Source organism: Puma concolor, chromosome D3 (genome assembly GCF_028749965.1).
Source record: "Puma concolor isolate L17-30 chromosome D3, mPumCon1.1.hap2, whole genome shotgun sequence".
NCBI classification, from domain to species: domain Eukaryota; kingdom Metazoa; phylum Chordata; class Mammalia; order Carnivora; family Felidae; genus Puma; species Puma concolor.
Genome location: NC_141678.1, coordinates 24,889,846 through 24,904,375, shown reverse-complemented (window position 1 = coordinate 24,904,375; position 14,530 = coordinate 24,889,846). Strand labels below are relative to the sequence as shown.

Below are 14,530 nucleotides of genomic sequence, written 5' to 3'. Positions count from 1 at the left end.
GATGTGGGGTGATGTGGGGGTCAGAAAGATGTGGGGTGATGTGGGGGTCAGAAAGCGTCACGTCTCCACCCACTACGCATCTCTGTGACTGGCACTGAATCAGGTGCCATAGAGATGTCAGACATCCTGCTGTTTCTCCTACAACTATTACCTGTGTTTCTCTGGCCAAGTTTCTCATCTATATAATGAAGCAGTTGTACTTACCCCACAGGAAGGTCGTGAAGATGAAACACGACCTCGCATAGCGCCTGGCACCAAGGAAAATGTCTTTTCCACTCTCCAGTCCGGCGTAGACAGCCAGTAAATACTGTGAGAGTTCAGAAGGAACACACCAGCGTGGGGTAAGTAAGGAAGAGTTTCCAAGAGATCACAGAGTCTGAACCTGGTGCCGAATGCACTTTTGAATTTGTACTCGTGAAAGGGAGTTTCTCCTGAGGGGCGACGGGAAAGAAGACTGAAGGGAGAGGATGGGACGGCGCACAGAGGGAAGGCCCAGAGCCGCTGCGGAGGGAGCGGGCAGCCCTTGCGCTCTTGCACAGGAGCATTCTGACAGACACTCTCGGGCAAGTGGGTCCAGAACAGGACTTCTTTTTCCTTTTCACCTAGTTACCACGTATTCCTCCCTTCTCTCCTAGTTCAGACGTACAGAAATCCCCAACTACCACCCAGCCCTACCATCAGTGCCATGGTGGGTATCGTCACTGGCAAACAGGGCCTGCCAAACACAACTTAAATTTTTTTTTTTAACGTTTTTATTTATTTTTGAAGGAGAGAGAGAGAGAAAGAAAGAGCATGAGCAGGGGAGGAGCAGAGAGAGAGGGAGACACAGAATCGGAAGCAGGCTCCAGGCTCTGAGCCGTCAGCACAGAGCCCGACGCGGGGCTCGAATTCACCAACCGCGAGATCAAGACCTGAGCCGGAGTCGGACGCCCAACCGACTGAGCCACCCAGGCGCCCCAGGGCCTGCTGAACACAATTACAGGAGATGCTGATAAGATCAAGTCAATCCACAGGTTCCTATTTTTCTCTATGTTGTATTACCAGCTACCGTCATCCTTTTTACTTTTCTTTCCTTCACAGGAATACGTGGATGGCATGCTTACAGTAGTCCCCCCTTATCCACGGGGAATATGTTCCAAGACCCCCAATGGATGCCTGAGACCATGGACAGTACCGAACTCTGCATATACTGTTTTTTCCTATATATGTACCTTTGATGAAGTGTAATCTATAAATTAGGCACAGTGAGAGATCAACAACTAATCACGAAACAGAACAATTATAACAAAAACTGTAATGAAAGTTACATGAATGTGGTCTTTCTCTCTCTCTCCAAATATCTTCTTGTGCTGGACTCACCCTTCTTGTATGATGTGAGATGATAAAATGACCATTGAGATGAAGGGAGGGGATGACGCAGGCACTGTGATGCAGCGTCAGGTTACTGACCTTGTGACATCAGAAGGATCATGTGCTTCCAGAATGCAGTTGACCACGGATAAATGAAACCGTGGAAAGAAAAACCGCAGAGACAGGGGGGAACTACTAGTTATTTCTGGGATCATGGTAACTTAGTTAAGCTATAACTGAACTTTTAAGGGTAGCAACACTCACCATCATTTGGGTAAGGTTAATAACCAAGAGTTAAATAGGTAAAAAGGGATCACTATCAGTGAGCATTCTCCCAGAGAAATAATAAGCTATTGTTTCCCCCCTCCCCCGCTCGCTCGCTCTCTCTCTCTCTCTCTCTCTCTCTCTCTCTCTCTCACACACACACACACACACACACACACACACACACACACACACTGGGGGAAAAGACTGCTAAAATGCAACCTGAAAAAAATGTAAAATTCACATTCTTTCTAGAAAGTAAACCTATTCTAGAATTTTAATCATTAATTGATAATAAAAGACAAAGCAATGGCAGTCAAAAATCATAAATAAAAAAGGAATAAAAATCATCTTCCAGGTTCCTAAAACGTTGGAAATTAGGTAAAACTCACAGTGTCAAACTACATGTGCTGCCTGTTCTCAAACTGGGTGGGAGCTCCGACAGAAGAGACTGGAGCTCAAGCATGACAGCCCAGCATAAAATGGAGCATCGCCTTTTCAAGTGTGCACTTGAAAAGCTGACAATTTCAAGAAAATTTAATGTCTAATTCACCTGAGTCTCAACTTCGGGCTCCTCTCTTCCCTTGTAAAAGCATCATTAGCTAGAGTTAGTACTTACTGGAGCAAGATGGCCTTTGAGAAGATATGGCTGCCTTAGAGGCAGCCACCCATCTGGTGCTCCAACACAGCACTCCTTTTTGGAAGGCCAGGTTAAATCTCAAAGGGGAAAGACCTCTTCTCTGACTCAGCATAAGTTCTAAGGTCCACATATAGAAATCTGCACAAGGATGGGGGAAATTCTTAAACCCACTGAACTAAGTTTAGATCACACATACTGAATTTGTTCCTTGATTTGTAAGTGACATAGATCACTTCCTGTGAATTCAAGTCAAAAGTCTACGGGCATGGCCATTCAACGGGGAGAATCTTGAACTGAACTCCACCCAGAGAACAAATGTAAAAATAAGAGAATTCTGAATCATTTCTCGTAGAACAGTCAGATCCATCCTTCATTTTAGCTGACGTGCAAGACAGTCCACACAACAGTCTGACACCCACCAAGAGCCACTCCACAGGTTACTTGTGGGGCTATCTGTCACAGTAATCCCCTATCTGCAAACAACAACTAACACCTAGAGGTCTTCTACCGATGACTGGCTTCGGCATAAACAGACTGGTTACCAAATAAAACGTGTTGGTGGAAATGTGCTCTGGGCACATTTAGGTTTTAATGTTCCCCTGCTCCTGTCAAATTACCTGTAATCACTTGCCATCACCACAGTAAGCCCTCTTTAAGGGTCTCTCATTTAGTTTAGTGGATGTCTTTAAAATGCCTTCTATTTCTACAGCAATTTAAATTATTACCTTGACATTGCTTTTCTCACTCCCGTGAATAAAGTAAGGGCGTGTTCTTTATTAGAAAGTGACTACTTGCCATCAAAATTGTTCTCTGGTGTTCCGGTTTCCAAGACGTAACTATTAAAAGGCCAGGAACACGAGCTCAGGTGAAGGGAACTTGTTCGGTTTCCACTAAGACTAAATTTAAACTATAAACCTTCATTTAACATGGATTTTTGTACTGCTTCAAGTCTCAAAAGAGAACACTACAATCCCCTAAGACTAAATCACTTGTCTCTTTTTAAGAGTTATCAGAATAGCATGATGCTGAAAGTGACAGTCTGGCTATGTTCTGTTTGTTAATGCAGCACAGTGCTGGCCAACTGCATCGCAAATACAACTATTTCTGTGCCATTTCTATTTTTCACTTAAACGTCACCAGCTCTCCCAGACCCGGGACCTGTCAAGTGGTCTGTTGCCAAGACTCTGCCTGTCAGAAAGGTCAGCATCCAGTACCTTCCAGTTGGGTCCCAAAGGGCCTCTCTTGGTCTTGACTGACTGGAATAACGCTGGGTCTTCATCAGCTTTGTAGTCCTGCAAAGCAAAACAAAGTCAGAGGCAGAGAAGGAACCCAGAGAAATTTCTTTAACCTTGCCAGAACAGCTCTTTGCAGCTACTAAAACACAGGACAGAAACTGATTAGGCTTACTACTGTGCCTTTGCGGAAAAGTAGGAAAACACTTCGTTATGATAGTAAGTTTTGGGTTTGGTTCTGTTTTACACTTTAAGGCAAGATGACTACACAATATTCAGTAACAGAAGTCTTGACGAGCAAGCCACTGGTTACTGAAGAGCTCCACAAACCTTCCCACGTCTTTTAACAGTTTCAACATGTCGATACACATACAGGCACATTCAAGAAATAAAACCATCCCCGTCTTGACAATATCCATCGGTGATGACTGAGAGCTACCACTGTGGCCGGGAACGCAGATCAGAACTATCAATCCTGCGGCAGCACCCCCCCAGCCCGGCCCTGATCTCTTCCATGGCTGGGTCTGTGCTGGGTGCCTCAATGACAAGGCCAGCCTGTCCACACCCTTGTTCAGAGACCCGTAGGGTGCAAATCCCTCGGCTTGCTAATGGAAGCCCCTCGTCACAGGAGGTGAGCGAGGGGTTTATGCCTCCATCACAGAACTACCTCAGTTGTATCACGTCACAGCGGAACGGCCTTAAGACTGGTTTTATGCAAAGTTCTAGCGTGTGTAAATTCTACTTCCCTAACATCCTCTTCCTTATAGAATGGAGGAAATGAAAGAAGTAATCTTTTTCAACCTGCCTGCTCTACACATACACACATATACACACAACCTACAGATAGGAAAAAAACTACCTTAAAGAGTAAAGTTCAGATTTAAAAAAAGAAATGAGTTTCAATGGCCACAGTGAGCAGAGGTCAGCTGGTGAGCTGAAAATACTACAAAGGGAGAGCCTTTGCCTTGTCACGCAGAATTCCTGAGCCCCTGAGCCTGGGGTCCTTCCCAACATTCATGGAAAGACCATGTACTTTAAGGAAAACACCCAGACAAGTCGTATGTGAAACATCACTGTTCTAGAGATAAAGGCAAGCACTGAACATCTCTAAGTATAACACAAACTTTCACAAATCAAAGAAAACATGTTGAGAGGCAGCCGCTCTGAGATTCAACATTTACTCAGTAGATGCACATGATGTGTCAGTAATTCCTAAAGAGAAAGTTAGACGTAAATTGTGTGAAGAAGGGAAAATGTGAGGTTCAAGTAGAAAACAACAATTCAAAAAGGGCCCAACAGTGTGCTAAAATTATTACACAAACATTTAGCTGGCTACACTGATTCTTACTGCTTTAAGATCTGCAATGTGGTAGTAGGCATTAGGTCAGGCAGCACTATCCAGTTACGACAGACCAGAACAAGCCGCCTGCCAGGGGCCAGAGGACTTCTGGAGTTACATGTGTCTGGGCACATCACAGAAAGTTCAATTTCTGTCAACTAACGTGAATTCTTAAATTCCAATTTAGAGCCGCACCCTCAAAATTAACAACTTCACTGCTGAGAAAAGAATCCATCGTACAGGCAGTCTCAACACCAAGGTTAACAGTGCGCAACCAGCCGATATAAACCATCATGTAACGCCATCAAATGTTTTCTCTAAGTCTGAGGCTTGGAATTAAAATCTAGAGACAAGCTTACTTTTCCCCAAAATTGAAAGTATTTAACATCCTATCAAATAATCACTTCTGCCACCATGTCCCTCAATCGAATCTATTTATTCAGTAGCCACCACGTAGAAGGTAGCGTGCAGGATGCTAAGAGGGGAGCCCAAGGGGTCTGAGGACACAAGGAGAACCAGCACCTACCTGGTGCCAGCTCCTAGGAAGTCGCAGTGGAGCTGGGAGAAAGGAAGAGGCAAACAAAGAACCGAAACCCCAGAGAGTAGGGGTTAACCGCCAACAGAGAATGGAGAGAATGAGAGTCAGAACTGAAATCAACGGACACAAGCCAAGGAAAGGCATTTTTAAAATCAGTTTTAACATCGTGTTTAAAAGGTAGAAAAACCTTAACTGCAAAGGTAGATGTTAAAAATTCTTGTGATTCAATTTTTAACTACCTGTATAACGTCCAGAGGCCTGGCCAGTGTTTACCATTTCAACCCACTTAAGTGGGGGGGGGCGGGGGGAATACTTTTTTATTTTTTTTAAATACCATCTCAGATGTGACCTCATTGTGGGCATGCCGTTCAAAATTTTTTCTTAATGCAAAATGTGAGATATGATGGAGCCTGGCACGGGCTGAATGGTAAATCGCACATTTCCTAAATCCGAGGGACTGTCAGAGCATGCTCCGCCATTTTATGTGACAGGAAGAAGGAACACACTCAAGCCAATGAAACATGCCACACCTGGCAGACAAACCCTAATTCTCAGTGTATTAAAACGGGAGGAAAAGCGGGCAGGGGAGCCTCAGAACTGATGAAATGGAGCCCACAGAACGAACTTCTGTACGATTATGGCACCGGTGGAGGTCAAAACGAACAGACGGATCGGGTGGGCTTTGCTGACGACACCCCTTCAGGTCCTTCCCGACCCCAGCTCCGTACCAGGGTGCCCACCTCCGGGCCTTTCGATGCCTGTCTGACATACTAACTGAAGAGGGCAGAGTAACGCCTCAGAGCTTCTCTGCTCTGCACCTGTCACACTGTGGCAGAAAAAGCCTGTTTCCGAGCCTTTGTCGTTACTACCACGTACATACCCTGCGACACCTTTTGGAACTAAAGGATCCACAGAATTACGGAGGGAAACCCGCCCATGAAGACCATCCCAGCCGCCTCATTTGACAGATGAGGAAGCCACAGTCCCAACGACCAAGTGGTATGGCTCTCCTAGCCCAGGACTTAACTCCAGCCTTCTGGGCCTCTGTCCCCGGCTCATTCTAGTGGACCACACAGGAGGCAGCAGAAGGGTGTCCACAACTGCCAGATAAGCAAAACCCATTTCAAAAACACCAAGAAGCAGCAGCAGCAGAGGCATCAAAGTGGATTTGCCTGTAAGGCAGGAGTGTGTGCATATAAAATATCACACACACACACACACACACACACACTCATGTATCTCCCAAGGTAAGTCTTCCCAGCTGTTTTCTCTTGACTAAAAAGCAGCAAACATTAAAGGTGTAACACTGAAAGTGTCATAAGACCCAATTATTAACAATAGCACCTTAACCCTGACAGATGAGGATAATGCATCTTGTCAAAACCCAGGAATTTTTTGTGTTTTAATGTTAGTTTGCATACGTAAATGTTTAATCAGTTGAATTAAGTGCCAAGGTATTACAAAGCAGGAGGCAGGTGTGGTTTTAACAACGTCGGTTTTGTACCTTTATAACAAAACACTTAATTTTTCTGAACAGCTACCTTCTTCGCTACGATTTTATTGTTGGATTGCTGGTTTGGTCTTTCTGCATTTGAAAACTGGCCGATTCATATCCGTATCACAATGAACAAATATATTCCTTCATGTATGACAGTTTCGGCATACAGAATGCAACCTCAGCTACCAATTATAGCTGCAAATGAGCAATAGTGTGGAATGAGACAGCCTGCTGGCTTTGTTAGTATTCTGTCTCCTTCGGGATCCCATGGGGAAAGGGGAGGCTCTGATGAAGAGAAGCCCTTGGCTCATGGTTTATTGTGCTTGCCACCAGCTGCAGACTTCTCATCTCATTAGTTCTTTTAGAATACTGTGGGTGAAGACAGCTGTAGCCTACTTGAGTCTTCAGCTCCTGGGTATTCTGAAGGCTGAATTTGCTATGCACTTTCTGTAATCCTTGGGAAAAAAAAAGCAAATTCACCAGGCCAAGGAAGTGTATTTTTAAAACGAGGTTTAAAATCGCGTTTAAAAGTAGAAAAATCTTATCGCTAAGGTGCACTGTGTTTAAAAATTTTTACGATCAAATTTTAATTATCTGTATGATGCCCAGAGGCCTGGCCAGATAAGGGCTCGGTAAAACCATCATTATCAAGTTAGGTGTAATGTCCCCGGACACCCGTTCGCTCCACCAATACCAGGGCCTCGACGACAGAAAAACACAATGGTATCAGCATAAGGTACATTCGGATTAGTGGTAATACAACTCTATTTAATTGAAAACTCTCACTTAAGTAAAAAAGGAGGCAAGTGAAAGTCGAGACACCCTTTGGAGAACAAATAAAATATAATATGGGAAATAAATGGCTTACTGAGTCTCCATGCTGGAGCCACAGAGTACGTTCATTAAATTCTTATAAATAGCTGTTTTCTGTCACTGGAATACAAAAGTTGTGCTACCTCTTGGGTGTACATCTGTTAGCCTCTACAGCTCTCAACAGAAACTCTCAACAGAAACCAGATTCATTCTGAAGACAAAGAATATTAGTTTTATGAATCTCTTAGCAGAGTGGCTGTCCCCCCAAATGCAAGTACAAAATCTGTGCTGAGCCAACCTAAATGTCCTTGAGCCCAGATTTAACTCATGATTATGAATGGGAAGTGAGTAGGAGGGGGGGGACCGGCAGGAGATTCTTGACAGCTTGTGGAAAAATCGAGATGAGCGCCACACGCCAGAAACTGCTCGGAGAACCAGGCATGGGTTGCCACAGGTGAGGCGAAATGGAGGCTAAGAAGAGGGCCTAAGCCACAGCATTAGCAGCCTCCGCACCTGCTCCTAAAAGGGCACCCTGCGCGACCCCCGCTCCCCCCCGCCCCCAGCACAAAGAAACCATTCTGCGGGGTAAAAAATAAAAACTTGAGAGAGATATTAGGATCCCGCAGCCTGCCGTAAAATGCTTTCCTTGAGCACAAGATGATTAATTAGGTGTCTATTCAAATAGCTCAAAGATAATCACGAAGTTGAGAATGCACGGGTATCGCCGCTCAACCTAGCAAAGCTTATTTCCTCTAATCACATCCTAAAAGTAAAGCCCAGGATGAGGGGGAGAAAACCAAATTAAATATGAAGATAAATAACAAACATCATCTATTAGCACTGCGCTTCATTTTTCAGTACGTATTGTGGCACTTGGAAAACAAGGCGTTCCTGGATCCTATCACCGCTGACCCCAGCGCATAACTAATTGGAGCTGACAAAATCTAAGCCAGACTCCAGAGGGGAAGCCCGTGAAAAAAAAATGTTTGCATTAAATTTTGCAACAGCAAGTAACAGAGGTGTAAAGACAAATAACATTTACGAACTTGTTTAAGAAACTCATTTCAACAGTTATTTTCAAATAAGCAGCTTTCTTTCCTATTTTTAATTACAGCTCCCCAAGGACCCCTCACCCTTTCAGGTTCCCACAGAGCACCATTAATATAGTATAAGTAAATCTCATTAATTCAGGTCCTACCACCTTGGAATTTATAATAATTCGGACAGGGGCTGGACTGAAGTTTATCTTTGCGTGATCTATGAAAAAAAGATTTGCTACACAAATTAATAGAGTAACAAGATCTCAGGAGGGCTGTTTAAACAGTTCAGAAGTGTTTTAGAGCAATTCAGAAGCATTCATTTGCATATAATTATTATGCTAATTACAAATCATTCTTATCTATTCATTAAAGCAGATTCCCAAAGGACCACTAATTGTCAATAACTTGTTGGCCTAGTTTCTGTTACTGAATGTACCTCTGAGGAACAAAACTGCATTAAAAAATATTCTCTAATTCAGCCTTCTCATTAATCCTTACCGGCTTCCCACCAATGAATCCTAAAAGGCTAATTTTTAAACAACTGCACTCAGAACAGAGAAATGCAGTCAAACCTACAGGGCTGAAGAGAACACTTTTTTTGTGATCTTTTTAATCTCCTGGAGACCCTGCATAGAGATCTGGGGTGGGAGTAGCGGTGGGGCTGAGCATGGGAAGGGGGCAGAGGCTGTCAACAGAGCTCTATGCTAAAAGGTGGCCATAGCTTAGAATAGTCAGGCTAGGGCACAGCCAGGCTAGGGGCACAGTGGGCTGGGTGCCTCTTCCATTCTTTCAGAGACCGCCAACACTGTCACGCTTATGAAGGCAGACCCCGAAAGCCTTTGGAAGGCTACAAATTAATAGAGAAATAGAAAGAAATCAATTTCAGCCCTGAAAAGAAGTTGCAACCAAAAGCCTGATGTGACAGGGACACCTGGCTGGCTCAGTTGTTAGAGCGAGCGACTCTTGATCTAGCGGCCGTTAAATTTGAGCCCCATGCTACTTAAAAAAATAAATAAAAATAAAATGAAAGTAAAAACAACAACAACAAAAAAACAACCCTGAAGTGACAGACTCCATCTCCTCCTGCACACCTGCAGGGGAACCAGATAGTTGTGTTCTAGATGAGACTCGGGAAGGGGAGGTGCGGGGGAAAAGGAGTAAAGCCCTTGGCGGGCGGGAAAAGGGATTCCTGGATAGCCCAGGGCTGGTGGGCTACTCCTGAGCCCTGCCCTCAGATAAATGGGCTACTGGTTTGGGTAAGCCTATGTTTCATGCACAAATATACAATATATTTGTTACTACCACCTATTTGCAGTTAAATACTGATTAGAGCATTTTAAAATGAATAACTCTTAATACTCTTGATACGAATGTTGAACATTACATTTTTAAAGATTAAATTGCAAATGCCTGAAATGTACGTAATATGTTCAGGAAAAGTCTTACTTAACACAAAATGTATTTATTTCTTAAATGACAACAGATCATAAAACCTATCATATCAAATTCCTTAAACTAAAACCAGGGGAAAGCCCTAATGAATATTCAGGTGAGCCCTTTCCAGCAAAACGTCCATGTTGGTTTATGAGCTGACCTCAGACACAGCTGCTCCTAAGCCCCAGGACCCCCAGTTAACCCATTAGCACTAATTTAACAAACATTAAGTAGGAAATAATTGCAGGGAAACAATTTTTTTTTTTTTTTTTACAGCAAGAGCAAAATCCAATAACCAGCACTATTCTTGCTACTATGTTTGGAGAACTTGTTATATGCCAGGCACATGCATTCTCCCAGCTAACCGTCACAATGCTGGAACACAGGTGATCCCACCATTTCTGGGGGTGGAGAAGTGAAATCCCTTGCCCTTGCAGAGCAGACGGGCCAAGACTCAAGGCAGCTCTGTCAACAACCTGGCCAACCACCACACTTTTGAATGCAAACATGTGATGTGATTTACGCTTTATCATCTGAGAGTACTCAAGTAATGAAGGGATCTTTGCTCCCCCTCTCCCTAAGAAAGAGTTACACTGCTGGGGTGCCTGGGTGCCTCAGTCGGTTGAGCGTCTGACTTTGGTTCAGGTCACGATCTCACGGCTCGTGAGCCCCAAGCCAGGCACAAGTCAGGCTCTGTGCTAACAGCCCAGAGTCTGGAGTCTGCTTCAGATTCTGTTTCCCTCACTCTTTGCCCCTCCCCAGCTCATGTGTGCGCGTGCTCTCGCTCTCTCTCTCTCTCAAAAATAAACATTAAAAAAAATTAAAAAAAAAAAGAGTTGCACTGCTTTTAATAAAAAAAAGGGGGGTGGGAGGCTTTTATAAGGAATACACTTAAAAAAAAACTCGATTTGAAGCCATTTATGCGAATTTCTTTCAGCTGCTCAAAATGGCGTTTTCCCCCCAATCCAGAAACTGGAGCAACTCGACCTCACACCTCACCACCTCCACCGCCCCCCTACTTTTTTATTTTTAAAATATGGAAGAGATCAGAAGTAAACATTAAGTTAACAGGTTTTAGTGAAAAAGCATTTTGTGCAAAATAGACTTGTACATGCAGATTTTTAAGGGAAATTTAAAAGTCCTTGCTAAGATTTAACCAAGCTTATGAACGAAGCAATATGTTATTTTCCCACAAGGGGGCACTGCCATGCAACTATGCCTTCAAATACACTAGGACATTCTCCAAATCCCTGGCTGGATGTAAATCTTCTAAGAGTTCCAAAAGTTGACCATGTAAGGGAGCAGAATAAAGTGGGGAACGTTTTTACATTTCTTTTCAATAAAAACCATGCCTATGTTTATTTGTATCTCCTTTAAGGATGGGGGGTAAACCTCTATAACTTACTACAAAAAGGATTTCGACAGTGGCTTGCTTCCCAGCATAGAAAAGGTGGGACAAGACGAGCATTTATTTGACAAGGGGAAATTTCTTAAGCAAATGCAAAATCACCGCTACCTTAAAAGCTATACTTGAGTTGTTTTGGTTTTTTCTTCCCCCCGAGTTCAAGGGGGCTACGATTACAGTGAGGAGCTGGGTCACACGTCTCCCCTCCTTACTCTGCACACGCTTTAATAAGGAGCTCTTGGAGCTCTCGCACATACACCAGAGAGAAGTTTCTAACGCTTAGTCTACGTTCATTTTAACAGCAAAAGGAAGAGGTACTCTACTAGATCGAGTGTCTGCTCACGCCAAAGAGAACTGAAGCCGCATTTGGCAACCACAGGCTCTCCTTGGACTCGCTGGCTCTCAGTCACAAACTTCTAATAAACAAAAGCTCTTTTCAGGACTAAAGAATTAGGTAGCCCCTGCACAGCTCCGACAAGCAGAAAGCCCTTCTTAGGAAGCAAGCAGCTACAGCTGAAACAAAAGCAACATCTAGAATGCAGACCTTTTTGAAAAGCCGGGAGAGACGATGAAGTGAAGTAATGGTCGGTGCTGACTGCTATGGGTTATTATCCATCAAAGATTAATTTGGAAGGTCTATTAGGTTGACCCCAAAAATGTCATTTGTGTGGCTCAAAGCTGACAAATATGAACAATTTCACAAAGTTGGAGCTAATATTTAACTTTTTCTAGCCAGATTTCCTGTTTTTAGAAAAAATTTAATCTTTTAAAGATTACATAGAAAGCATAATTTATGATTCTTGCATTTCCTTAAAATTAATGAAGTTTTTTTCTAAAGGCAGTACAGTAAAGCATATGTTGCCAAGACTATGCACTCAAATGTGTAACATCTGGGCACTGTCCCACAGAATGCCTGATCAAAGAAAAAGATAGGCCCAAATCCTTTCTAGAGCACGAGAAACAAGCATTGCTTAAGGTGTGACCAAAACTTACATGCCTAAATAAACAAACCAAGTTTCATCAGCTTTCCAAGGCTGACATTCAGGAAAAAGTATCTTTAAAAAACAAAAAAAAAAAAAAAAAAAAAAACGGCAGTAACTAAACACAATATACACTCGTGGTTTAAAACAATTAAAAAGGGTCATTGTTCAGGGTGCCTGGGTGGCTCAGTTGGTTAAGCATCTGACTCTTGATTTTGGCTCAGGTCATGGTCTCACGGTTTGTGGCACTGAGCCTCACACTGGACTCTGTGATGGCAGCATGGAGCCTGCTCGGGATTCTATCTGTCCTGCTCTCTGCCCTCCCCGCTCCGCTCTCTAAAAAAATAAACTTAGAAGTGTCAGAATGTTACACACTCAAGGGAATGGTGCATTCAAAGTAAAAAGAGCTAAATGCATGGAAAAGCAAGTCTTAAATATTCATTTTTCAAAGGCAAATGGGATTCAGAAAACCAGGTACTGCTTAGCACATTTCTACTCTCAACTAAAACTGCCTACCAAAACATACCAAATAAATGCATCATAAACAAAGAACAAATGGCCAAGGCCAGAAAGAACAAGCAAAAAGCCCAAACTTGTTTCTTTGAACATCACAATCCTTAAAGGGATTACCATGGAATTTCCACAAACGGCTTAAGGGAGCAGTTTAGAAGAGCCCAACAATTCCATTATAATCTTTTGGTGTACAACTAAAATGGGCCAGAACTCTTCTTTTAGTAAAGTACAAAACTCCAAACCTCTAGGTTCTAGTCAGCCTTCGAACTCGGACTTTGGCTACAGCCTGGAGCCCAGCGCTGGTCTGTATCAGTTGTGTGGGTGGGGGTGGGATGGGGGGAGGGGGGCGTCCTTTGGCACAGGGGCCCTTAGCACCACCACACTCACTATACAAGCAACCAACTCCAAGTCACTTAGGAACACTTTAATGTGTTTGCTGATTAAGAATCTTGCACTCCCTTCAGACAGATACAATTTCTCTTTATATGGAAAAATATTTACCATACCAACACAGAGCAAACAGTGAGTTCCAAAAGATGTTAGCTAAGTGCACATAAGAGAAAACGTATGGTGCTCTCTGTAAGCGCCCACACCAAAAGACATCTTAGGGGCTCCAATCCTTTTTTGTTCTCTTGCACAGATGCAAATTTCCAAATATCCCAGCATCTAGCAGTTGCGGGAGGAGGTGACCCAGGCCACTAATGAAACTGCTATTTTGGGGAACCAGGGGAGATGGAAAGAACAGGTGGTTGATTGTTTGTTTTAAATAAATTAAGCATGCTCTTAACATATTGCAAAGGAAGGAACATCATATGGTGAGAAGATGCTCTAGAAAGACAAAAATAAGTCAGCAGCCCCACTTTTAAGTCCAGATTCCTCTTTCCAGTGCTTATGTGGCTCAGGGAAGTTACAGCACTTCCTCCTGGGCTCAAACTCCTTAACAGTGAAAATAAAGGCTGGGGTGAATGTTTTGGACCATGACCCTCAAAGAGTGCCCACTGTGCAATCTTCACTCTGTATCGTGTATACTTGAGCATGTCCCAAGTGTGAGCATGTACAGAAATCTCCTGGAGAGCTACGTGGAGCCCAGAGTGCTACCTGGACACTGACTGGGGAGGAAGCTAAAAATCTGCATTTCTAACAAGCTGTCCCTGGACAGACCAAGCTTGAAAGGAAAGGGACTTAAGCGTTTTGGCTGGAGTCCTAGCTAAGGCACTGAGAGGCAGGCTTGGGAGTTAGTTACAAGGCTCCCCAGAAGGCCTCAGAAGCCCTGAAAAGAACCTCTTTGCTTCCAATGGTCAGAGAACTGGACCTGTGAGCAGATCCAGCCCACAACTGGGACTCCCACAAGTACAGACCTGCCCCCCTAGCCACGGTGGGGGGGGGGGGGGTCTTCTCCAAAGGAAAACAAACAAGGGGGGTGAGGCTGAATGGGCTGGATTCCAGGAACTTCCAGGAAGGGTGAGCTGGACTGGCAGCCCACG

At 43.8% G+C, this 14,530-nt stretch overlaps 1 protein-coding gene across 2 annotated transcripts in view; it reads right to left on the bottom strand.

Moving 5' to 3' along the window:
• PITPNB (phosphatidylinositol transfer protein beta) overlaps positions 1–14,530 on the bottom strand; it is a 64,208-nt gene that overhangs the window by 18,490 nt on the left and 31,188 nt on the right. For both annotated transcript variants that reach the window (XM_086682180.1, XM_086682181.1), the window contains exon 7: positions 3,469–3,546. In XM_086682180.1, the coding sequence (XP_086538306.1) occupies positions 3,469–3,546 (78 nt within the window). The remainder of the gene's footprint in view (positions 1–3,468; positions 3,547–14,530) is intronic.